A 22,376-nucleotide genomic window follows, 5' to 3' on the forward strand; every position below is an offset into this window, starting at 1 on the left:
GTGGTTGTTGGTTGTACTGTCGTTGTGGTTGGCTCAGCTGTGGTCGTGGTCGGTTCAGCTGTTGTTGTGGTTGGAGCAGTTGTGGTTGTGGACGGTTCAGCTGTGGTTGTGGTCGGTTCAGCTGTAGTTGTTGTTGGTACAACTGTAGCAGTTGTTGGTTCTGCTGGCGTTGTGGTTGGCTCAGCTGTGGTCGTGGTCGGTTCAGCTGTGGTTGTGGTTGGTTCAGCTGTGGTCGTGGTCGGTTCAGCTGTAGTTGCAGTTGGCGCAGCTGTGGTCGGATCAGCTGTGGTTGTGGTCAGATCATTTGTGGTTGTGGTTGTTTCAGTTGTGGTCGTGGTCGGTTCAGCTGTGGTCGTTGTCGGTTCAGCTGTAGTTGTGGTTGGCGCAGCTGTTGTTGTGGTTGGTTCAGTTGTGGCTGTTGTTTCATCAGCTGTCATTGTGGTTGGTTCAGCTGTGGTTGTTGTTAGTTCAGCTGTGGTTCTGGTCTGATCAGTTGTAGTTGTTCTTGGTTCAACTGTGGCTGTGGTTGGTTCAGTTGTGGCTGTGGTTGGTTCAGCTGTCGTTGTTGTCGGTTCAGCCGTGGATGTTGTTGGTTCAGCTGTGGTTGTGGTTGGTTCAGCTGTGGTTGTTGTTGGTTCTGCTGTAGTTGTGGCTTGAGCAGCTGTGGTTGTGGTCGGGTCAGCTGTGGTTGTTGTTGGAACAACTGTGGTAGAGGTTGTTTCTTTTGTGGTTGTGGTTGGTTCTGCTGTGGTTGTGGTTGGCTCAGCTGTGGTTGTGGGTGGTTCAGCCGTGGTTGTGGTTGGCTCAGCTGTGGTTGTGGTCAGTACAGCTTTGTTTGTGGACGGTTCAGCTGTGGTTGTGGTCGGTTCAGACATGGCTGTTGTCGGCTCAGCTGGGGTTGTGGTTGGTTCAGCTGTGGTCGTGGTTGGTTCACCTGTTGTTCTGGTCGGTTCAGCTGTGGTTGTGGTCAGATCAGTGGTACTTGTTGTTGGTACAGCTCTGGTTGTGGTAGGCTCAGCTTTGGTTGTGCTTGGTTCAGCTGTGGTCTGATCAGTTGTAGTTGTTGTTGGTTCAGCTGTGGCTGTGGTTGTTTCAGCTGTGGTTGTGGTTGGTTCAGCCGTGGTTGTGGTTGGCTCAGCTCTGGTTGTGGTCGGTTCAGCTGTGGTTGTGGAGTGTACAGCTGTGGTTGTAGTTGGTTCTGCTGTAGTTCTTTTCTCTTCAGCTGTGTTTGTGGATGGCTCAGCTGTGGTCGTGGTCGGTTCAGCTGTGGTTGTGGTCGGTTCAGCTGTGTTTGTGGTTGGTTCAGCTGTGGTTGTTGTTAGTTCAGCTGTGGTTCTGGTCTGATCAGTTGTAGTTGTTCTTGGTTGAACTGTGGCTGTGGTTGGTTCAGTTGTGGCTGTGGTTGGTTCAGCTGTGGTCGTGGTTTGTTCAGCTGTAGTTGTGGTCTGATCAGTTGTGATTGTGGTTGTTGTAGCTGTGTCTGTGGTTGGCTCAGCTGTGGTCGGTGTTTCTTCAGCTGTTATTGTGGTTGGTGCAGCTGTGGCTGTGGTGGGTTTAGCTGTGGTTGTGGTCGGTTCAGCTGTAGTTGTGGTTGGCGCAGCTGTGCTTGTGGTTGGTTCAGTTGTGGCTGTTGTTTCATCAGATGTCATTGTGGTTGGTGTAGCTGTGGTCGTGGTCGGTTCAGCTGGGGTTGTGGTTGTTTGAGCTGTGGATGTGGTTGGTTCAGCTGTGGTTGTCGTTGGCTCTGCTGCAGTTGTGGCTGGAGCAGCTGTGGTTGTGGTCGGTTCAACTGTGGTTGTGGTTGGTTCAGCTGTAGTTGTTGTTGATTCAACTGTGCTTGTGGTTGGTTGAGCTGTGGTTGTTTTTGGTTCTGCTGTAGTGGTTGTTGGTTCTACTGTCGTTGTGGTTGGCTCAGCTGTGGTCGTGGTCGGTTCAGCTGTTGTTGTGGTTGGAGCAGTTGTGGTTGTGGACGGTTCAGCTGTGGTTGTGGTCGGTTCAGCTGTAGTTGTTGTTGTTACAACTGTAGCAGTTGTTGGTTCTGCTGGCGTTGTGGTTGGCTCAGCTGTGGTCGTGGTCGGTTCAGCTGTGGTTGTGGTTGGTTCAGCTGTGGTCGTGGTCGGTTCAGCTGTAGTTGCCGTTGGCGCAGCTGTGGTCGGATCAGCTGTGGTTGTGGTCAGATCATTTGTGGTTGTGGTTGTTTCAGTTGTGGTCGTGGTCGGTTCAGCTGTGGTCGTTGTCGGTTCAGCTGTAGTTGTGGTTGGCGCAGCTGTGGTTGTGGTTGGTTCAGTTGTGGCTGTTGTTTCATCAGCTGTCATTGTGGTTGGTTCAGCTGTGGTTGTTGTTAGTTCAGCTGTGGTTGTGGTCTGATCAGTTGTAGTTGTTCTTGGTTCAACTGTGGCTGTGGTTGGTTCAGTTGTGGCTGTGGTTGGTTCAGCTGTGGTCGTGGTTTGTTCAGCTGTAGTTGTGGTCTGATCAGTTGTGATTGTGGTTGGTGTAGCTGTGTCTGTGGTTGGCTCAGCTGTGGTTGGTGTTTCTTCAGCTGTTATTGTGGTTGGTGCAGCTGTGGCTGTAGTGGGTTTAGCTGTGGTTGTGGTCGGTTCAGCCGTGGATGTTGTTGGTTCAGCCGTGGTTGTGGTTGGTTCAGCTGTGGATGTTCTTGGTTCAGCTGTGGTTGTGGTCAGATCATTTGTGGTTGTGGTTGTTTCAGTTGTGGTCGTGGTCGGTTCAGCTGTGGTCGTTATCGGTTCAGCTGTAGTTGTGGTTGGCGCAGCTGTGCTTGTGGTTGGTTCAGTTGTGGCTGTTGTTTCATCAGATGTCATTGTGGTTGGTGTAGCTGTAGTTTTTGTTGATTCAGCTGTGGTTGTAGTTTGTTCTGCTGTAGTTGTTTTCTCTTCAGCTGTAGTTGTGGTTGGCTCAGCTGTGGTCGTGGTCGGTTCAGCTGGGGTTGTGGTTGTTTGAGCTGTGGATGTGGTTGGTTCAGCTGTGGTTGTCGTTGGCTCTGCTGCAGTTGTGGCTGGAGCAGCTGTCGTTGTGGTCGGTTCAACTGTGGTTGTGGTTGGTTCAGCTGTAGTTGTTGTTGATTCAACTGTGCTTGTGGTTGGTTGAGCTGTGGTTGTTGTTGGAACAACTGTGGTAGAGGTCGTTTCTTTTGTGGTTGTGGTTGGTTCAGCTGTGGTTGTGGTTGGCTCAGCTGTGGTTGTGTGTGGTTCAGCCGTGGTTGTGGTTGGCTCAGCTGTGGTCGTGGTCAGTACAGCTTTGTTTGTGGACGGTTCAGCTGTGGTTGTGGTCGGTTCAGACATGGCTGTTGCCGGCTCAGCTGGGGTTGTGGTTGGTTCAGCTGTGGTCGTGGTTGATTGACCTGTTGTTGTGGTCGGTTCAGCTGTGGTTGTGGTCAGATCAGTGGTACTTGTTGTTGGTACAGCTCTGGTTGTGGTAGGCTCAGCTTTGGTTGTGGTTGGTTCAGCTGTGGTTGTGGTCTGATCAGTTGTAGTTGTTGCTGGTTCAGCTGTGGCTGTGGTTGTTTCAGCTGTGGTTGTGGTTGGTTCAGCCGTGGTTGTGGTTGGCTCAGCTCTGGTTGTGTTCGGTTCAGCTGTGGTTGTGGTCAGTTCAGCTGTGTTTGAGGTTGGTTCAGCTGTAGTTTTTGTTGATTCAGCTGTGGTTGTAGTTGGTTCTGCTGTAGTTGTTTTCTCTTCAGCTGTGGTTGTGGATGGCTCAGCTGTGGTCGTGGTCGGTTCAGCTGTGGTTGTGGTCGGTTCAGCTGTGGCTGTGGTTGGTTCAGCTGTGGTCGTGGTTTGTTCAGCTGTAGTTGTTGTTTCATCAGCTGTGATTGTAATTGGTGTAGCTGTGTCTGTGGTTGGTTCAGCTATGGTTGTTGTTTCTTCAGCTGTGATTGTGGTTGGTGCAGCTGTGGCTGTGTTCGGCTCAGCTGTGTTTGGGGTCAGACCAGCTGTAGTTGTGCTTGGCTCAGCTGTGGTTGTGGTTGGCACGGCTGTGGTTGTGTTCGGGTCAGCTGTGGTTGTGGTCAGATCAGTTGTAGTTGTTCTTGGTTCAGCTGTCACTGTGGCTTGTTCCGCTGTGGTTGGGGTCAGATCAGCTATAGTTGTTGTTGGTACAACTGTGCTTGTGGTCGGTTCAGCTGTGGTTGGTTCAGCTGTGGTCGTGGTCGGTTCAGCTGTAGTTGTGGTTGGCGCAGCTGTGGTCGGATCAGCTGTGGTTGTGGTCAGATCATTTGTGGTTGTGGTTGTTTCAGTTGTGGTCGTGGTCGGTTCAGCTGTGGTCGTTGTCGGTTCAGCTGTAGTTGTGGTTGGCCCAGCTGTGGTTGTGGTTGGTTCAGTTGTGGCTGTTGTTTCATCAGCTGTCATTGTGGTTGGTGCAGCTGTAGTTTTTCTTGATTCAGCTGTGGTTGTAGTTGGTTCTGCTGTAGTTGTTTTCTCTTCAGCTGTAGTTGTGGTTGGCTCAGCTGTGGTCGTGGTCGGTTCAGCTGTGGTTGTGGTCGGTTCAGCTGTGTTTGTGGTTGGTTCAGCTGTGGTTGTTGTTGGTTCAGCTGTGGTTGTGGTCTGATCAGTTGCAGTTGTTGTTTGTTCAGCTGTGGCTGTGGTTGGTTCAGCAGTGGTTGTGGGTGGTTCAGCTGTAGTTGTTGTTTCATCAGCTGTGATTGTGGTTGGTGTAGCTGTGTCTGTGGTTGGCTCAGCTGTGGTTGGTGTTTCTTCAGCTGTTATTGTGGTTGGTGCAGCTGTGGCTGTGGTGGGTTTAGCTGTGGTTGTGGTCGGTTCAGCCGTGGATGTTGTTGGTTCAGCTGTGGTTGTGGTTGGTTCAGCTGTGGTTGTTGTTGGTTCTGCTGTAGTTGTGGCTTGAGCAGCTGTGGTTGTGGTCGGGTCAGCTGTGGTTGTTGTTGGAACAACTGTGGTAGAGGTCGTTTCTTTTGTGGTTGTGGTTGGTTCAGCTGTGGTTGTGGTTGGCTCAGATGTGGTTGTGGGTGGTTCAGCCGTGGTCGGATCAGCTGTGGTTGTGGTCAGATCATTTGTGGTTGTGGTTGTTTCAGTTGTGGTCGTGGTCGGGTTAGCTGTGGTCGTGGTCGGTTCAGCTGTGGTTGTGGTCTGATCAGTTGTGGTTGTGGTCTGTTCAGCTGTGGTTGTTGTTGGAACAACTGTGGTAGAGGTCGTTTCAGTTGTGGTCGTGGTCGGGTTAGCTGTGGTTGTGGTTGGAGCAGTTGTGGTTGTTGACGGTTCAGCTGTAGTTGTTGTTGGTTCAGCTGTGGTTGTGGTTGGTTCATCTGTAGTTGTTGTTGGTTCAACTGTAGTTGTTTTTGGTTCAGCTGTAGTAGTTGTTGGTTCCACTGTCGTTGTGGTTGGCTCAGCTGTGGTCGTGGTCGGCTCATCTGTGGTCGTGGTCGGTTCAGCTGTGGTTGTGGTTGGCGCAGCTGTGGTCGTGGTCGCTTCAGGTTTTGTTTTCGTTGGAGCAGCTGTGGTTGTGGTCAGTTCACCTGTGGTCATGGTCAGATCAATTGTGGTTGTGGTTGTTTCAGTTGTGGTCGTGGTCGGTTCAGCTGTGGTCGTGGTCATTTCAGCTGTAGTTGTTGTTGTTACAAATGTAGTAGTTGTTGGTTCTGCTGGCATTGTGGTTGGCTCAGCTGTGGTCGTGGTCGGTTCAGCTGTTGTTGTGGTTGGAGCAGTCGTGGTTGTGGACGGTTCAGCTGTAGTTGTGGTTGGCGCAGCTGTGGTTGTGGTCGGTTCACCTGTGGTTGTGGTCAGATCAGTTGTGTTTGTTTTTTCAGTTGTGGTCGTGGTCGGTTCAGCTGTGGTCGTGGTCGGTTCAGCTGTAGTTGTGGTTGGCGCAGCTGTGGTTGTGGTCGGTTCAGCGGTGGTTGTGGTTTGTTCCGGTGTAGTTGTTGTTGGTTTAGCTGTGGTTGTGGTTGGTTCACCTGTGGTTGTGGTCAGATCAGTTGTGGTTGTGGTTGTTTCAGTTGTGGTTGTTGTTGGTTCAGCTGTGGTTGTGGTCTGATCAGTTGTAGTTGTTGTTTGTTCAGCTGTGGCTGTGGTTGGTTCAGTTGTGGCTGTGGTTGGTTCAGCTGTGGTTGTGGTTGGTTCAGCTGTAGTTGTTGTTTCATCAGCTGTGATTGTGGTTGTTGTAGCTGTGTCTGTGGTTGGCTCAGCTGTGGTTGGTGTTTCTTCAGCTGTTATTGTGGTTGGTGCAGCTGTGGCTGTGGTGGGTTTAGTTGTCGTTGTGGTCGGTTCAGCCGTGGATGTTGTTGGTTCAGCTGTGGTTGTGGTTAGTTCAGCTATGGTTGTTGTTGGTTCTGCTGTAGTTGTGGCTTGAGCAGCTGTGGTTGTGGTCAGTTCAGCCGTGGTTGTTGTTGGAACAACTGTGGTAGAGGTCGTTTCTTTTGTGGTTGTGTTTGGTTCAGCTGTGGTTGTGGTTGGTTCAGTTGTGGCTGTTGTTTCATCAGCTGTCATTGTGGTTGGTGCAGCTGTAGTTTTTGTTGATTTAGCTGTGGTTGTAGTTGGTTCTCCTGTAGTTGTTTTCTCTTCAGCTGTAGTTGTGGTTGGCTCAGCTGTGGTCGTGGTCGGTTCAGCTGTGGTTGTGGTCGGGTCAGCTGTGTTTGTGGTTGGTTCAGCTGTGGTTGTTGTTGGTTCAGCTGTGGTTGTGGTCTGATCAGTTGTAGTTGTTGTTTGTTCAGCTGTGGCTGTGGTTGGTTCAGTTGTGGCTGTGGTTGGTTCAGCTGTGGTTGTGGTTGGTTCAGCTGTAGTTGTTGTTTCATCAGCTGTGATTGTGGTTGGTGTAGCTGTGTCTGTGGTTGGCTCAGCTGTGGTTGGTGTTTCTTCAGCTGTTATTGTGGTTGGTGCAGCTGTGGCTGTGGTGGGTTTAGCTGTCGTTGTGGTCGGTTCAGCCGTGGATGTTGTTGGTTCAGCTGTGGTTGTGGTTGGTTCAGCTGTGGTTGTTGTTGGTTCTGCTGTAGTTGTGGCTTGAGCAGCTGTGGTTGTGGTCAGTTCAGCTGTGGTTGTTGTTGGAACAACTGTGGTAGAGGTCGTTTCTTTTGTGGTTGTGGTTGGTTCAGCTGTGGTTGTGGTTGGCTCAGCTGTGGTTGTGGGTGGTTCAGCCGTGGTTGTGGTTGGCTCAGCTGTGGTTGTGGTCAGTACAGCTTTGTTTGTGGACGGTTCAGCTGTGGTTGTGGTCGGTTCAGACATGGCTGTTGCCGGCTCAGCTGGGGTTGTGATTGGTTCAGCTGTGGTCGTGGTTGGTTCACCTGTTGTTGTGGTCGGTTCAGCTGTGGTTGTGGTCAGATCAGTGGTACTTGTTGTTGGTAGAGCTCTGGTTGTGGTAGGCTCAGCTTTGGTTGTGGTTGGTTCAGCTGTGGTTGTGGTCTGATCAGTTGTAGTTGTTGTTGGTTCAGCTGTGGCTGTTGTTGGTTCAGCTGTGGTTGTGGTTGGTACAGCCGTGGTTGTGGTGTGCTCAGCTGTAGTTGTGGTCGGTTCAGCTGTGGTTGTGGTGTGTACAGCTGTGGTTGTGGTCAGTTCAGCTGTGTTTGAGGTTGGTTCAGCTGTAGTTTTTGTTGATTCAGCTGTGGTTGTAGTTGGTTCTGCTGTAGTTGTTTTCTCTTCAGCTGTGGTTGTGCATGGCTCAGCTGTGGTCGTAGTTGGTTCAGCTGTGGTTGTGGTCGGTTCAGCTGTGGCTGTGGTTGGCTCAGCTGTGGATGTTGTTGGTGCAGCTGTGGTTGTGGTTGGTTCAGATTTGGTTGTAGTTGGTCCAGCTGTGGTCGTGGTGGGTTCAGCTGTGGTTGTTTGAGCTGTGGATGTGGTTGGTTCAGCTGTGGTTGTTGTTGGTTCTGCTGTAGTTGTGGCTTGAGCAGCTGTGGTTGTGGTCGGTTCAGCTGTGGTTGTTGTTGGAACAACTGTGGTAGAGGTCGTTTCTTTTGTGGTTGTGGTTGGTTCAGCTGTGGTTGTGGTTGGCTCAGCTGTGGTTGTGGGTGGTTCAGCCGTGGTTGTGGTTGGCTCAGCTGTGGTTGTGGTCAGTACAGCTTTGTTTGTGGACGGTTCAGCTGTGGTTGTGGTCGGTTCAGCCGTGACTGTTGTCGGCTCAGCTGGGGTTGTGGTTGGTTCAGCTGTGGTCGTGGTTGGTTCACCTGTTGTTGTGGTCGGTTCAGCTGTGGTTGTGGTGAGATCAGTGGTACTTGTTGTTGGTTCAGCTCTGGTTATTGTAGGCTCAGCTTTGGTTGTGGTTGGTTGAGCTGTGGTTGTGGTCTGATCAATTGTAGTTGTTGTTGGTTCAGCTGTGGCTGTGGTTGGTTCAGCTGTGGTTGTGGTTGGTTCAGCCGTGGTTGTGGTTGGCTCAGCTCTGGTTGTGGTCGGTTCAGCTGTGGTTGTGGTGTGTACAGCTGTGGTTGTGGTCAGTTCAGCTGTGTCTGTGGTTGGTTCAGCTATGGTTGTTGTTTCTTCAGCTGTGATTGTGATTGGTGCAGCTGTGGCTGTGTTCGGCTCAGCTGTGTTTGTGGTCTGATCAGTTGTAGTTGTTGTTTGTTCAGCTGTGGCTGTGGTTGGTTCAGTTATGGCTGTGGTTGTTTCAGCTGTGGTTCTGGTTGGTTCAGCTGGGGTTGTTGTTGGTTCAGCTGAGGTTGTTGTCTGATCAGTTGTAGTTGTTGTTTGTCCAGCTGTGGCTGTGGTTGGTTCAGTTGTGGCTGTGGTTGGTTCAGCTGTGGTTGTGGTTGGTTCATCTGTAGTTGTTGTTTCATCAGCTGTGATTGTGGTTGGTGTAGCTGTGTCTGTGGTTGGTTCAGCTATGGTTGTTGTTTCTTCAGCTGTTATTGTGGGTGGTGCAGCTGTGGCTGTGGTGGGTTTAGCTGTGGTTGTGGTCGGTTCAGCTGTGGTTGTGGTCAGATCAGTTGTGGTTGTTTCAGTTGTGGTCGTGGTCGGGTTAGCTGTGGTCGTGGTCGGTTCAGCTGTGGTTGTGGTCTGATCAGTTGTGGTTGTGGTCTGTTCAGCTGTGGTTGTTGTTGGAACAACTGTGGTAGAGGTCGTTTCAGTTGTGGTCGTGGTCGGGTTAGCTGTGGTTGTGGTTGGAGCAGTTGTGGTTGTTGACGGTTCAGCTGTAGTTGTTGTTGGTTCAGCTGTGGTTGTGGTTGGTTCATCTGTAGTTGTTGTTGGTTCAACTGTAGTTGTTTTTGGTTCAGCTGTAGTAGTTGTTGGTTCCACTGTCGTTGTGGTTGGCTCAGCTGTGGTCGTGGTCGGCTCATCTGTGGTCGTGGTCGGTTCAGCTGTGGTTGTGGTTGGCGCAGCTGTGGTCGTGGTCGCTTCAGGTTTTGTTTTCGTTGGAGCAGCTGTGGTTGTGGTCAGTTCACCTGTGGTCATGGTCAGATCAATTGTGGTTGTGGTTGTTTCAGTTGTGGTCGTGGTCGGTTCAGCTGTGGTCGTGGTCATTTCAGCTGTAGTTGTTGTTGTTACAAATGTAGTAGTTGTTGGTTCTGCTGGCATTGTGGTTGGCTCAGCTGTGGTCGTGGTCGGTTCAGCTGTTGTTGTGGTTGGAGCAGTCGTGGTTGTGGACGGTTCAGCTGTAGTTGTGGTTGGCGCAGCTGTGGTTGTGGTCGGTTCAGCTGTGTTTGTGGTCAGATCAGTTGTGGTTGTGGTTGTTTCAGTTGTGGTCGTGGTCGGTTCAGCTGTGGTCGTGGTCGGTTCAGCTGTAGTTGTGGTTGGCGTAGCTGTGGTTGTGGTCGGTTCAGCTGTGGTTGTGGTTGGTTCCGGTGTAGTTGTTGTTGGTTCAGCCGTGGTTGTGGTCGGTTCACCTGTGGTTGTGGTGAGATCAGTTGTGGTTGTGGTTGTTTCAGTTGTGGTCGTGGTCGGTTCAGCTGTGGTTGTGGTCGGTTCAGGTGTAGTTGTGGTTGGAGCAGTTGTGGTTGTGGACGGTTCAGCTGTGGTTGTGGTCAGCTCAGCTGTAGTTTTTGTTGGTACAATTGTAGTAGTTGTTGGTTCTGCTGGCGTTGTGGTTGGCTCAGCTGTGGCAGTGGTTGTTTCAGCTGTGGTTGTGGTTGATTCACCTGTAGTTGTTGTTGGTGTAGCTGTGGTTGTGGTTTGTTCAGCTGTGGTTGTTGGTGGTACAACTGTGGTTGAGGTCGTTTCAGCTGTGGTTGTGGTCGGCTCAGCTGTGGTTGTGGTTGGATTAGTTGTAGTTGTTGTTGGTTCAACTGTAGTTGTTTTTGGTTCAGCTGTAGTAGTTGTTGGTTCCACTGTCGTTGTGGTTGGCTCAGCTGTTGTTGTGGTTGGCGCAGCTGTGGCTGTGGTCGGTTCAGCTGTGGTTGTGGTTGGTTCCGCTGTAGTTGTTGTTGGTTCAGCTTTGGTTGTGGTTTGTTGAACTGTGGTTGTGGTCGGCTCAGCTGTGGTTGTGGTTGGAACAGTTGTGGTTGTTTTCGGTTCATTTGTAGTTGTTGTTGGTTCAAATGTGGTTGTGGTTGGTTCAGCTGTAGTTGTTGTTGGTTCAACTGTGGTTGTGTTTGGTTGTGATGTAGTTGTGGTTGGTACAACTGTAGTAGTTGTTGGTTCTGCTGGCGTTATGGTTGGCTCAGCTGTGGTTGTGGTCGGTTCAGCTTTGGTCGCGGTCGGTTCAGCTGTAGTTGTGGTTGGCGCAGCTGTGGTTGTGGTCGGTTCAGCTGTGGTTGTGGTTGGTTCCGGTGTAGTTGTTGTTGGTTCAGCTGTGGTTGTGGTCGGTTCACCTGTGGTTGTGGTCAGATTAGTTGTGGTTGTGGTTATTTCAGTTGTGGTAGTGGTCGGTTCAGCTGTGGTCGTGGTCGGTTGCGCTGTAGTTGTGGTCGGTTCAGCTGTGGTTGTGGTTGGTTCAGCGGTAGTTGTGCTTGGCTCAGCTGTGGTTGTGGTTGGCTCAGCTGTGGTCGTGCTCGTTTCAGCTGTAGTTGTGGTTGGCTCAGCTGTGGTTGTGTTCGGTTCAGCTGTGGTTGTGGTCAGATCAGTTGTAGTTGTTCTTGGTTCAGCTGTCGCTGTGGCTGGTTCTGCTGTGGTTGTGGTCAGTTCAGCTATAGTTGTTGTTGGTACAACTGTGCTTGTGGTCGGTTCAGCTGTGGTTGGTTCAGCTGTGGTCGTGGTCGGTTCAGCTGTAGTTGTGGTTGGCGCAGCTGTGGTCGGATCAGCTGTGGTTGTGGTCAGATCATTTGTGGTTGTGGTTGTTTCAGTTGTGGTCGTGCTCGGTTCAGCTGTGGTCGTTGTCGGTTCAGCTGTAGTTGTGGTTGGCGCAGCTGTGGTTGTGGTTGGTTCAGTTGTGGCTGTTGTTTCATCAGCTGTCATTGTGGTTGGTGCAGCTGTAGTTTTTGTTGATTCAGCTGTGGTTGTAGTTGGTTCTGCTGTAGTTGTTTTCTCTTCAGCTGTAGTTGTGGGTGGCTCAGCTGTGGTCGTGGACGGTTCAGCTGTGGTTGTGGTCGGTTCAGCTGTGTTTGTGGTTGGTTCAGCTGTGGTTGTTGTTGGTTCAGCTGTGGTTGTGGTCTGATCAGTTGTAGTTGTTGTTTGTTCAGCTGTGGCTGTGGTTGGTTCAGCTGTGGTTGTGGTTGGTTCAGCTGTAGTTGTTGTTTCATCAGCTGTGATTGTGGTTGGCGCAGCTGTGGTTGTGGTTGGTTCAGTTGTGGCTGTGGTTGGTTCTGCTGTAGTTGTTTTCTCTTCAGCTGTAGTTGTGGTTGGCTCAGCTGTCGTCGTGGTCGGTTCAGCTGTGGTTGTGGTTTGTTCAGCTGTGGTTCTGGTCTGATCAGTTGTAGTTGAGGTCGGTTCAGCTGTAGTTGTGGTTGGCGCAGCTGTGTTTGTGGTTGATTCACCTGTAGTTGTTGTTGGTGTAGCTGTGGTTGTGTTTTGTTCAGCTGTGGTTGTTGGTGGTACAACTGTAGTAGTTGTTAGTTCTGCTGGCGTTGTGGTTGGCTCAGCTGTGGTCGTGGCCGGTTCAGATGTGGTTGTGGTTGGTTCAGCTGTGGTCGTGGTCGGTTCCGCTGTAGTTGTGGTTGGCGCAGCTGTGGTTGTGGTCAGATCAGTCGTAGTTGTGGTTGGTACAACTGTGGTTGTGGTTGGAGCAGTTGTGGTTGTGGTTGGTTCAGCTGTAGTAGTTGTTGGTTCCACTGTCGTTGTGGTCGGCTCAGCTGTGGTTGTGGTCGGTTCAGCTCTTGTTGTGGTTGGAGCAGTTGTGGTTGTGGTTGGTTGAACTGTGGTTGTGGTCTGCTCAGCTGTGGTTGTGGTTGGAGCAGTTGTGGTTGTTGACGGTTCAGCTGTAGTTGTTGTTGGTTCAGCTGTGGTTGTGGTTGGTTCATCTGTAGTTGTTGTTGGTTCAACTGTAGTTGTTTTTGGTTCAGCTGTAGTAGTTGTTGGTTCCACTGTCGTTGTGGTTGGCTCAGCTGTGGTCGTGGTCGGCTCATCTGTGGTCGTGGTCGGTTCAGCTGTGGTTGTGGTTGGCGCAGCTGTGGTCGTGGTCGCTTTAGGTTTTGTTGTCGTTGGAGCAGCTGTGGTTGTGGTCAGTTCACCTGTGGTCATGGTCAGATCAATTGTGGTTGTGGTTGTTTCAGTTGTGGTCGTGGTCGGTTCAGCTGTGGTCGTGGTCATTTCAGCTGTAGTTGTTGTTGTTACAAATGTAGTAGTTGTTGGTTCTGCTGGCATTGTGGTTGGCTCAGCTGTGGTCGTGGTCGGTTCAGCTGTTGTTGTGGTTGGAGCAGTCGTGGTTGTGGACGGTTCAGCTGTAGTTGTGGTTGGCGCAGCTGTGGTTGTGGTCGGTTCACCTGTGGTTGTGGTCAGATCAGTTGTGGTTGTGGTTGTTTCAGTTGTGGTCGTGGTCGGTTCAGCTGTGGTCGTGTGCGGTTCAGCTGTAGTTGTGGTTGGCGCAGCTGTGGTTGTGGTCGGTTCAGCTGTGGTTGTGGTTGGTTCCGGTGTAGTTGTTGTTGGTTCAGCTGTGGTTGTGGTCGGTTCACCTGTGGTTGTGGTCAGATCAGTTGTGGTTGTGGTTGTTTCAGTTGTGGTCGTGGTCGGTTCAGCTGTGGTTTTGGTCGGTTCAGGTGTAGTTGTGGTTGGTTCCACTGTCGTTGTGGTCGGTTCAGCTGTGGTTGTGGTCGCTTCAGCTGTTGTTGTGGTTGGAGCAGTTGTGGTTGTGGACGGTTCAGCTGTGGTTGTGGTCAGTTCAGCTGTAGTTTTTGTTGGTACAATTGTAGTAGTTGTTGGTTCTGCTGGCGTTGTGGTTGGCTCAGCTGTGGCAGTGGTCGGTTCAGCTGTGGTTGTGGTTGATTCACCTGTAGTTGTTGTTGGTGTAGCTGTGGTTGTGGTTTGTTCAGCTGTGGTTGTTGGTGGTACAACTGTGGTTGAGGTCGTTTCAGCTGTGATTGTGGTCGGCTCAGCTGTGGTTGTGGTTGGATTAGTTGTAGTTGTTGTTGGTTCAACTGTAGTTGTTTTTGGTTCAGCTGTAGTAGTTGTTGGTTCCACTGTCGTTGTGGTTGGCTCAGCTGTTGTTGTGGTTGGCGCAGCTGTGGCTGTGGTCGGTTCAGCTGTGGTTGTGGTTGGTTCCGCTGTAGTTGTTGTTGGTTCAGCTTTGGTTGTGGTTTGTTGAACTGTGGTTGTGGTCGGCTCAGCTTTGGTTGTGGTTGGAACAGTTGTGGTTGTTTTCGGTTCATTTGTAGTTGTTGTTGGTTCAAATGTGGTTGTGGTTGGTTCAGCTGTAGTTGTTGTTGGTTCAACTGTGGTTGTGTTTGGTTGTGATGTAGTTGTGGTTGGTACAACTGTAGTAGTTGTTGGTTCCGCTGGCGTTATGGTTGGCTCAGCTGTGGTTGTGGTCGGTTCAGCTGTGTTTGTGGTTGGTCCAGCTGTAGTTGTTGTTTCATCAGCTGTGATTGTGGTTGATGTAGCTTGGTCTGTGGTTGGCTCAGCTGTGGTTGGTGTTTCTTCAGCTGTTATTGTGGTTGGTGCAGCTGTGGCTGTGGTGGGTTTAGCTGTGGTTGTGGTCGGTTCAGCCGTGGATGTTGTTGGTTTAGCTGTGGTTGTGGTTGGTTCAGCTGTGGTTGTTGTTGGCTCTGCTGCAGTTGTGGCTTGAGCAGCTGTGGTTGTGGTCGGGTCAGCTGTGGTTGTTGTTGGAACAACTGTGGTAGAGGTCGTTTCTTTTGTGGTTGCGGATGGTTCAGCTGTGGTTGTGGTTGGCTCAGCTGTGGTTGTGGGTGGTTCAGCCGTGGTTGTGGTTGGCTCAGCTGTGGTTGTGGTCAGTACAGCTTTGTTTGTGGACGGTTCAGCTGTGGTTGTGGTCGGTTCAGACATGGCTGTTGTCGGCTCAGCTGGGGTTGTGGTTGGTTCAGCTGTGGTCGTGGTTGGTTCACCTGTTGTTGTGGTCGGTTCAGCTGTGGTTGTGGTCAGATGAGTGGTACTTGTTGTTGGTACAGCTCTGGTTGTGGTAGGCTCAGCTTTGGTTGTGGTTGGTTCAGCTGTGGTCTGATCAGTTGTAGTTGTTGTTGGTTCAGCTGTGGCTGTGGTGGTTTCAGCTGTGGTTGTGGTTGGTTCAGCCGTGGTTGTGGTTGGCTCAGCTCTGGTTGTGGTCGGTTCAGCTGTGGTTGTGGTGTGTACAGCTGTGGTTGTGGTCAGTTCAGCTGTGTTTGAGGTTGGTTCAGCTGTAGTTTTTGTTGATTCAGCTGTGGTTGTAGTTGGTTCTGCTGTAGTTCTTTTCTCTTCAGCTGTGGTTGTGGATGGCTCAGCTGTGGTCGTGGTCGGTTCAGCTGTGGTTCTGGTCTGATCAGTTGTAGTTGTTCTTGGTTCAACTGTGGCTGTGGTTGGTTCAGTTGTGGCTGTGGTTGGTTCAGCTGTGGTCGTAGTTTGTTCAGCTGTAGTTGTGGTCTGATCAGTTGTGATTGTGGTTGGTGTAGCTGTGTCTGTGGTTGGCTCAGCTGTGGTTGGTGTTTCTTCAGCTGTAATTGTGGTTGGTGCAGCTGTGGCTGTGGTGGGTTTAGCTGTGGTTGTGGTCGGTTCAGCCGTGGATGTTGTTGGTTCAGCCGTGGTTGTGGTTGGTTCAGCTGTGGATGTTGTTGGTTCAGCTGTGGTTGTGGTCAGATCATTTGTGGATGTGGTTGTTTCTGTTGTGGTCGTGGTCGGTTCAGCTGTGGTCGTTCTCGGTTCAGCTGTAGTTGTGGTTGGCGCAGCTGTGCTTGTGGTTGGTTCAGTTGTGGCTGTTGTTTCATCAGCTGTGTTTGTGGTCGGTTCAGCTGTGGTTGTAGTTGGTTCAGCTGTGGTCGTGGTCGGTTCAGCTGTGGTTGTGGTTGATTCACCTGTAGTTGTTGTTGGTGTAGCTGTGGTTGTGTTGTGTTCAGCTGTGGTTGTTGGTGGTACAACTGTAGTAGTTGTTAGTTCTGCTGGCGTTGTGGTTGGCTCAGCTGTGGTCGTGGTCGGTTCAGCTGTGGTTGTGGTTGGTTCAGCTGTGGTCGTGGTCGGATCAGCTGTAGTTGTGGTTGGCGCAGCTGTGTTTGTGGTCGGTTCACCTGTCGTTGTGGTTGGAGCAGCTGTGGTCGTGGTCTGTTCAGCTGTGGTTCTGGTTGATTCAGCTGTGGTCGTGGTCGGTTCAGCTGTGGTTGTGGTCAGATCAGTCGTTGTTGTGGTTGGTACAACTGTGGTTGTGGTTGGAGCAGTTGTGGTTGTGGTCGGTTCAGCTGTAGTTGTTGTTGGTTCAGCTGTGGCTGTGGTTGTTTCAGCTGTAGTAGTTGTTGGTTCCACTGTCGTTGTGGTCGGCTCAGCTGTGGTTGTGGTGGGTTCAGCTCTTGTTGTGGTTGGAGCAGTTGTGGTTGTGGTTGGTTGAACTGTGGTTGTGGTCTGCTCAGCTGTTGTTGTGGTTGGAGCAGTTGTGGTTGTGGACGGTTCAGCTGGAGTTGTGGTTGGCGCAGCTGTGGTCATGGTCGGTTCAGCTGTGGTCGTGGTCGGATCAGCTGTAGTTGTGGTTGGCGCAGCTGTGGTTGTGGTCGGTTCAGCTGTGGTTGTGGTTGGTTCCGGTGTAGTTGTTGTTGGTTCAGCTGTGGTTGTGGTCGGTTCACCTGTGGTTGTGGTCAGATCAGTTGTGGTTGTGGTTGTTTCAGTTGTGGTCGCGGTCGGTTCAGCTGTGGTTGTGGTCGTTACAGGCGTAGTTGTGGTTGGTTCCACTGTCGTTGTGGTCGGTTCAGCTGTGGTTGTGGTCGCTTCAGCTGTTGTTGTGGTTGGAGCAGTTGTGGTTGTGGACGGTTCAGCTGTGGTTGTGGTCAGTTCAGCTGTAGTTGTTGTTGGTACAATTGTAGTAGTTGTTGGTTCTGCTGGCGTTGTGGTTGGCTCAGCTGTGGTCGTGGTCGGTTCAGCTGTGGTTGTGGTTGATTCACCTGTAGTTGTTGTTGGTGTAGCTGTGGTTGTGGTTTGTTCAGCTGTGGTTGTTGGTGGTACAACTGTGGTTGAGGTCGTTTCAGCTGTGGTTGTGGTTGGCTCAGCTATGGTTGTGGTTGGATCAGTTGTAGTTGTGGTCGGTTCAGCTGTAGTTGTGGTTGGAGCAGCTGTGGCTGTGGTTGGTTCAGCTGTGTTTATTTTTGGTTCAGCTGTAGTAGTTGTTGTTTCCGCTGTGGTTGTGGTTGATTCACCTGTAGATGTTGTTGGTGTAGCTGTGGTTGTGGTTGGTCCAGCTGTGGTTGTGGTTGGTTCAGCTGTGGTCGTGGTCGGTTCAGCTGTAGTTGTGGTTGGTTCAGCAGTGGTCGTGGTAGGTTCAGCTGTGGTTGTGGTTGGCGCAGCTGTGGTTGTGGTCGGTTCAGCTGTGGTTGTGGTCAGATCAGTCATAGTTGTTGTTGGTAAAACTGTGGTTGTGGTCGTTTCAGCTGTAGTTGTTGTTGGTTCAGCTGTGGTTGTGGTTGGTTCAGCTGTAGTTGTTGTTGGTTCAGCTGTGGTTGTGGTTGGTTCAGCTGTAGTTGTGGTTGGTTCTACTGTCGTTGTGGTCGGCTCAGCTGTGGTTGTGGTTGGTTCAGCTGTAGTTGTGGTTGGTTCTACTGTCGTTGTGGTCGGCTCAGCTGTGGTTGTGGTCGGTTCAGCTGTTGTTGTGGTTGGAGCAGTTGTGGTTGTGGACGGTTCAGCTGTGGTTGTGGTCAGTTCAGCTGTAGTTGTTGTTGGTACAATTGTAGTGGTTGTTGGTTCTGCTGGCGTTGTGGTTGGCTCAGCTGTGGTCGTGGTCGGTTCAGCTGTGGTTGTGGTTGGTTTAGCTGTGGTTGTGGTTGGTTCAGCTGTGGTTGTGGTTGGTTCAGCTGTAGTTGTTGTTGGTTCAGCTGTGGTTGTGGTTGGTTCAGCTGTAGTTGTGGTTGGTTCTACTGTCGTTGTGGTCGGCTCAGCTGTGGTTGTGGTCGGTTCAGCTGTTGTTGTGGTTGGAGCAGTTGTGGTTGTGGACGGTTCAGCTGTGGTTGTGGTCAGTTCAGCTGTAGTTGTTGTTGGTACAATTGTAGTGGTTGTTGGTTCTGCTGGCGTTGTGGTTGGCTCAGCTGTGGTCGTGGTCGGTTCAGCTGTGGTTGTGGTTGGTTTAGCTGTGGTTGTGGTTGGTTGAACTGTGGTTGTGGTCTGCTCAGCTGTGGTTGGAGCAGTTGTGGTTGTGGACGGTTCAGCAGTAGTTGTTGTTGGTTCAGCTGTGGTTGTGGTTGGTTCAGCTGTAGTTGTTGTTGGTTCAACTGTGGTCGTGGTTGGTTCAGCTGTTGTTGTGGTTGGAGCAGTTGTGGTTGTGGACTGTTCAGCTGTGGTTGTGGCCGGCTCAGCTGTAGTTGTTCTTGGTACAACTGTAGTAGATGTTGGTTCTGTTGGCGTTGTGGTTGGCTCAGCTGTGGTCGTGGTCGGTTCAGCTGTGGTTGTGGTTGGTTCAGCTGTGGTCGTGGTCGCTTCAGCTTTTGTTGTCGTTGGAGCAGCTGTGGTAGTGGTCGGTTCACCTGTGGTTGTGGTCAGATCAGTTGTGGTTGTGGTTGTTTCAGTTGTGGTCGTGGTCGGTTCAGCTGTGGTCGTGGTCGGTTCAGGTGTAGTTGTGGTTGGTTCCACTGTCGTTGTGGTCGGTTCAGCTGTGGTTGTGGTCGCTTCAGCTGTTGTTGTGGTTGGAGAAGTTGTGGTTGTGGTTGGATCAGTTGTAGTTGTGGTCGGTTCAGCTGTAGTTGTGTTTGGAGCAGCATTGGCTGTGGTTGGTTCAGCTGTGTTTATTTTTGGTACAGCTGTAGTAGTTGTTGTTTCCGCTGTGGTTGTTTTTGGTTCAGCTGTAGTAGTTGTTGGTTCCTCTGTCGTTGTGGTCGGCTCAGCTGTGGTCGTGGTCGGTTCAGCTGTTGTTGTGGTTGGAGCAGTTGCGGTTGTGGATGGTTCAGCTGTGGTTGTGGTCGGTTCAGCTGTAGTTGTTGTTGGTACAACTGTAGTAGTTGTTGGTTCTACTGTGGTTGTTGTTGCTTCAGCTGTAGTAGTTGTTGGTTCCTCTGTCGTTGTGGTCGGCTCAGCTGTGGTCGTGGTCGGTTCAGCTGTTGTTGTGGTTGGAGCAGTTGTGGTTGTGGATGGTTCAGCTGTGGTTGTGGTCGGTTCTGCTGTAGTTGTTGTTGGTTCAGCTGTGGTTGTCGGTTGTTCAGCTGTGGTTGTTGGTGGTACAACTGTGGTTGAGGTCGTTTCAGCTGTGGTTGTGGTTAGCTCAGCTATGGTTGTGGTTGGATCAGTTGTAGTTGTGGTCGGTTCAGCTGTAGTTGTGGTTGGAGCAGCTGTGGCTGTGGTTGGTTCAGCTGTGTTCATTTTTGGTTCAGCTGTAGTAGTTGTTGTTTCTGCTGTAGTTGTTGTTGGTTCAGCTGTAGTAGTTGTTGTTTCCTCTGTCGTTGTGGTCGGCTCAGCTGTGGTCGTGGTCGGTTCAGCTGTTGTTGTGGTTGGAGCAGTTGTGGTTGTGGACGGTTCAGCTGTAGTTGTGGTTGGCGCAGCTGTGGTTGTGGTCGGTTTACCTGTGGTTGTGGTCAGATCTGTTGTGGTTGTGGTTGTTTCAGTTGTGGTCATGGTCGGTTCAGCTGTGGTTGTGGTTGGTTCCGGTGTAGTTGTTGTTGGTTCAGCTGTGGTTGTGGTCGGTTCACCTGTGGTTGTGGTCAGATCAGTTGTGGTTGTGGTTGTTTCAGTTGTGGTCGTGGTCTTTTCATCTGTGGTCGTGGTCGGTTCAGCTGTTGTTGTGGTTGTAGCAGTTGTGGTTGTGGTTGGTTGAACTGTGGTTGTGGTCTGCTCAGCTGTGGTTGGGGTTGGAGCAGTTGTGGTTGTTGACGGTTCAGCTGTAGTTGTTGTTGGTTCAGCTGTGGTTGTGGTTGGTTCAGCTGTAGTTGTGGTCGGCTCAGCTGTGGTCGTGGTCGGTTCAGCTGTTGTTGTGGTTGGAGCAGTTGTGGTTGTGGTTGATTCACCTGTAGTTGTTGTTGGTTCCACTGTCGTTGTGGTTGGAGCAGCTGTGGCTGTGGTTGGTTCAGCTGTTTTTATTTTTGGTTCAGCTGTAGTAGTTGTTGTTTCCGCTGTGGTTGTTGTTGGTTCAGCTGTAGTAGTTGTTGGTTCCTCTCTCGTTGTGGTCAACTCAGCTGTGGTCGTGGTTGGTTCAGCTGTTGTTGTGGTTGGAGCAGTTGTGGTTGTGGTTGATTCACCTGTAGTTGTTGTCGGTGTAGCTGTGGTTGTGGTTTGTTCAGCTGTGGTTGTTGGTGGTACAACTGTGGTTGACGTCGTTTCAGCTGTGGTTGTTCTTGGTACAACTGTAGTAGTTGTTGGTTCTGTTGGCGTTGTGGTTGGCTCAGCTGTGGTCGTGGTCGGTTCAGCTGTGGTTGTTGTTGGTTCAACTGTAGTTGTTGTTGGTTCCACTGTCGTTGTGGTTGGCTCAACTGTGGTCGTGGTTGGTTCAGCTGTTGTTGTGGTTGGAGCAGTTGTGGTCGTGGACGGTACAGCTGTGTTTGTGGTCGGCTCAGCTGTAGTTGTTCTTGGTACAACTGTAGTAGTTGTTGGTTCTGTTGGCGTTGTGGTTGGCTCAGCTGTGGTCGTGGTCGGTTCAGCTGTGGTTGTGGTTGGTTCAGCTGTGGTCGTGGTCGCTTCAGTTTTTGTTGTCGGTGGAGCAGCTGTGGTTGTGGTCGGTTCACCTGTGGTTGTGGTCAGATCAGTTGTCGTTGTGCTTGTTTCAGTTGTGGTCGTGGTCAGTTCAGCTGTGGTTGTGGTTGATTCACCTGTAGATGTTGTTGGTGTAGCTGTGGTTGTGGTTGGTCCAGCTGTTGTTGTGGTTGGAGCAGTTGTGGTTGTGGACGGTTCAGCTGTGGTTGTGGTTGGCTCAGCTGTAGTTGTTCTTGGTACAACTGTAGTAGATGTTGGTTCGGTTGGCGTTGTGGTTGGCTCAGCTGTGGTCGTGGTCGGTTCAGCTGTGGTTGTGGTTGGTTCAGCTGTGGTCGTGGTCGCTTCAGCTTTTGTTGTCGTTGGAGCAGCTGTGGTTGTGGTCGGTTCACCTGTGGTTGTGGTCAGATCAGTCGTGGTTGTGGTTGTTTCAGTTGTGGTCGTGGTCGGTTCAGCTGTGGTCGTGATCGGTTCAGCTGTGGTCGTGGTCGGTTCAGCTGTAGTTGTGGTTGGCGCAGGTGTGGTTGTGGTCGGTTCAGCTGTGATTGTGGTTTGTTCAGCTGTGGTTGTTGGTGGTACAACTGTGGTTGAGGTCGTTTCAGCTGTGGTTGTGGTCGGCTTAGCTGTGGTTGTGGTTGGATCAGTTGTAGTTGTGCTCGGGTCAGCTGTAGTTGTGGTTGGAGTAGCTGTGGCTGTGGTTGGTTCAGCTGTGTTTATTTTTGTTTCAGCTGTAGTAGTTGTTGTTTCCGCTGTGGTTGTTGTTGGTTCAGCTGTAGTAGTTGTTGGTTCCTCTGTCGTTGTGGTTGGCTCAGCTGTGGTCGCGGTCGGTTCAGGTGTTGTTGTGGTTGGAGCAGTTGTGTTTGTGGACGGTTCAACTGTGGTTGTGGTCGGTTCAGCTGTGGTTGTGGTTGGTTCAGCTGTGGTCGTGGTCGGTTCAGCTGTAGTTGTGGTTGGCGCAGCTGTGGTTGTGGTCGGTTTACCTGTGGTTGTGGTCCGATCAGTTGTGGTTGTGGTTGTTTCAGTTGTGGTCGTGGTCAGTTCAGCTGTGGTCGTGGTCGGTTCAGCTGTAGTTGTGGTTGGCGCAGCTGTGGTTGTGGTCGGTTCAGCTGTGGTTGTGGTTGGTTCCGCTGTAGTTGTTGTTGGTTCAGCTGTGGTTGTGGTCGGTTCACCTGTGGTTGTGGTCAGATCAGTTGTGGTTGTGGTGGTTGCAGTTGTGGTCGTGGTCGGTTCAGCTGTGGTCATGGTCGGTTCAGCTGTAGTTGTGGTTGGTTCCACTGTCGTTGTAGTCGGCTCAGCTGTGGTCGTGCTTGGTTCAGCTGTTGTTGTGGTTGGAGCAGTTGTGGTTGTGGACGGTTCAGCTGTGGTTGTGGTCGGCTCAGCTGTAGTTGTTCTTGGTACAACTGTAGTAGTTGTTGGTTCTGTTGGCGTTGTGGTTGGCTCAGCTGTGGTCGTGGTCGGTTCAGCTGTGGTTGTGGTTGGTTCAGATGTGGTCGTGGTCGGTTCAGCTGTAGTTGTGGTTGGCCCAGCTGTGGTTGTGGTCGGTTCAGCTGTGGTTGTGGTCAGATCAGTCACAGTTGTTGTTGGTACAACTGCGGTTGTGGTCGGTTCAGTTGTAGTTGTTGTTGGTTCAGCTATGGTTGTGGTTGGTTCAGCTGTCGTTGTTGTTGGTCCAGCTGTGGTTGTGGTTGGCTCAGCTGTAGTTGCTGTTGGTTCAACTGTGGTTGTGGTTTGTTGAGCTGAGGTTGTTTTTGGTTCAGCTGTAGTTGTGGTTGGTTCAGCTGTGTTTATTTTTGGTTCAGCTGTAGTAGTTGTTGTTTCCGCTGTGGTTGTTGTTGGTTCAGCTGTAGTAGTTGTTGGTTCCTCTGTCGTTGTGGTTGGCTCAGCTGTGGTCATGGTTGGTTCAGCTGTTGTTGTGGTTGGAGCAGTTGTGGTTGTGGACGGTTCAGCTGTGGTTGTGGTCGGTTCAGCTGTAGTTGTTGTTGGTACAACTGTAGTAGTTGTTGGTTCTGCTGGCATTGTGGTTGGCCCAGCCGTGGTCGTGGTCGGTTCAGCTGTGGTTATTGTTGGTTCAGCTGTGGTTGTGGTCGGATCAGCTGTGGTTGTGGTTGGTTGAACTGTGGTTGTGGTCGGCTCAGCTGTGGTTGTGGTTGGTTCAGCTGTAGTTGTTGTTGGTTCAACTGTAGTTGTTTTTGGTTCAGCTGTAGTAGTTGTTGGTTCCACTGTCGTTGTGGTTGGCTCAGCTGTGGTCGTGGTTGGTTCAGCTGTTGTTGTGGTTGGAGCAGTTGTGGTTGTGGACGGTTCAGCTGTGGTTGTGGTCGGCTCAGCTGTAGT

General features: G+C 51.1%; 1 protein-coding gene across 1 annotated transcript in view; it reads right to left on the reverse strand.

The window, feature by feature from the left end:
* LOC121654631 (mucin-2-like) overlaps positions 1 to 21,110 on the reverse strand; it is a gene marked incomplete at its 5' end in the record, with an annotated part of 33,407 nt that extends 12,297 nt beyond the window's left edge. Inside the window, 8 exons of the mRNA XM_042008848.1 lie at positions 874 to 955; positions 2,268 to 2,398; positions 3,298 to 3,379; positions 5,127 to 5,239; positions 10,697 to 10,759; positions 16,580 to 16,655; positions 16,917 to 16,999; positions 21,026 to 21,110. Of these exons, the coding sequence (XP_041864782.1) occupies positions 874 to 955; positions 2,268 to 2,398; positions 3,298 to 3,379; positions 5,127 to 5,239; positions 10,697 to 10,759; positions 16,580 to 16,655; positions 16,917 to 16,999; positions 21,026 to 21,110 (715 nt within the window). The remainder of the gene's footprint in view (positions 1 to 873; positions 956 to 2,267; positions 2,399 to 3,297; positions 3,380 to 5,126; positions 5,240 to 10,696; positions 10,760 to 16,579; positions 16,656 to 16,916; positions 17,000 to 21,025) is intronic.
* Between the last annotated feature and the right edge of the window lie 1,266 nt (positions 21,111 to 22,376).

This window comes from Melanotaenia boesemani, chromosome 15 (genome assembly GCF_017639745.1).
Source record: "Melanotaenia boesemani isolate fMelBoe1 chromosome 15, fMelBoe1.pri, whole genome shotgun sequence".
Taxonomy (NCBI): Eukaryota; Metazoa; Chordata; class Actinopteri; order Atheriniformes; family Melanotaeniidae; genus Melanotaenia; species Melanotaenia boesemani.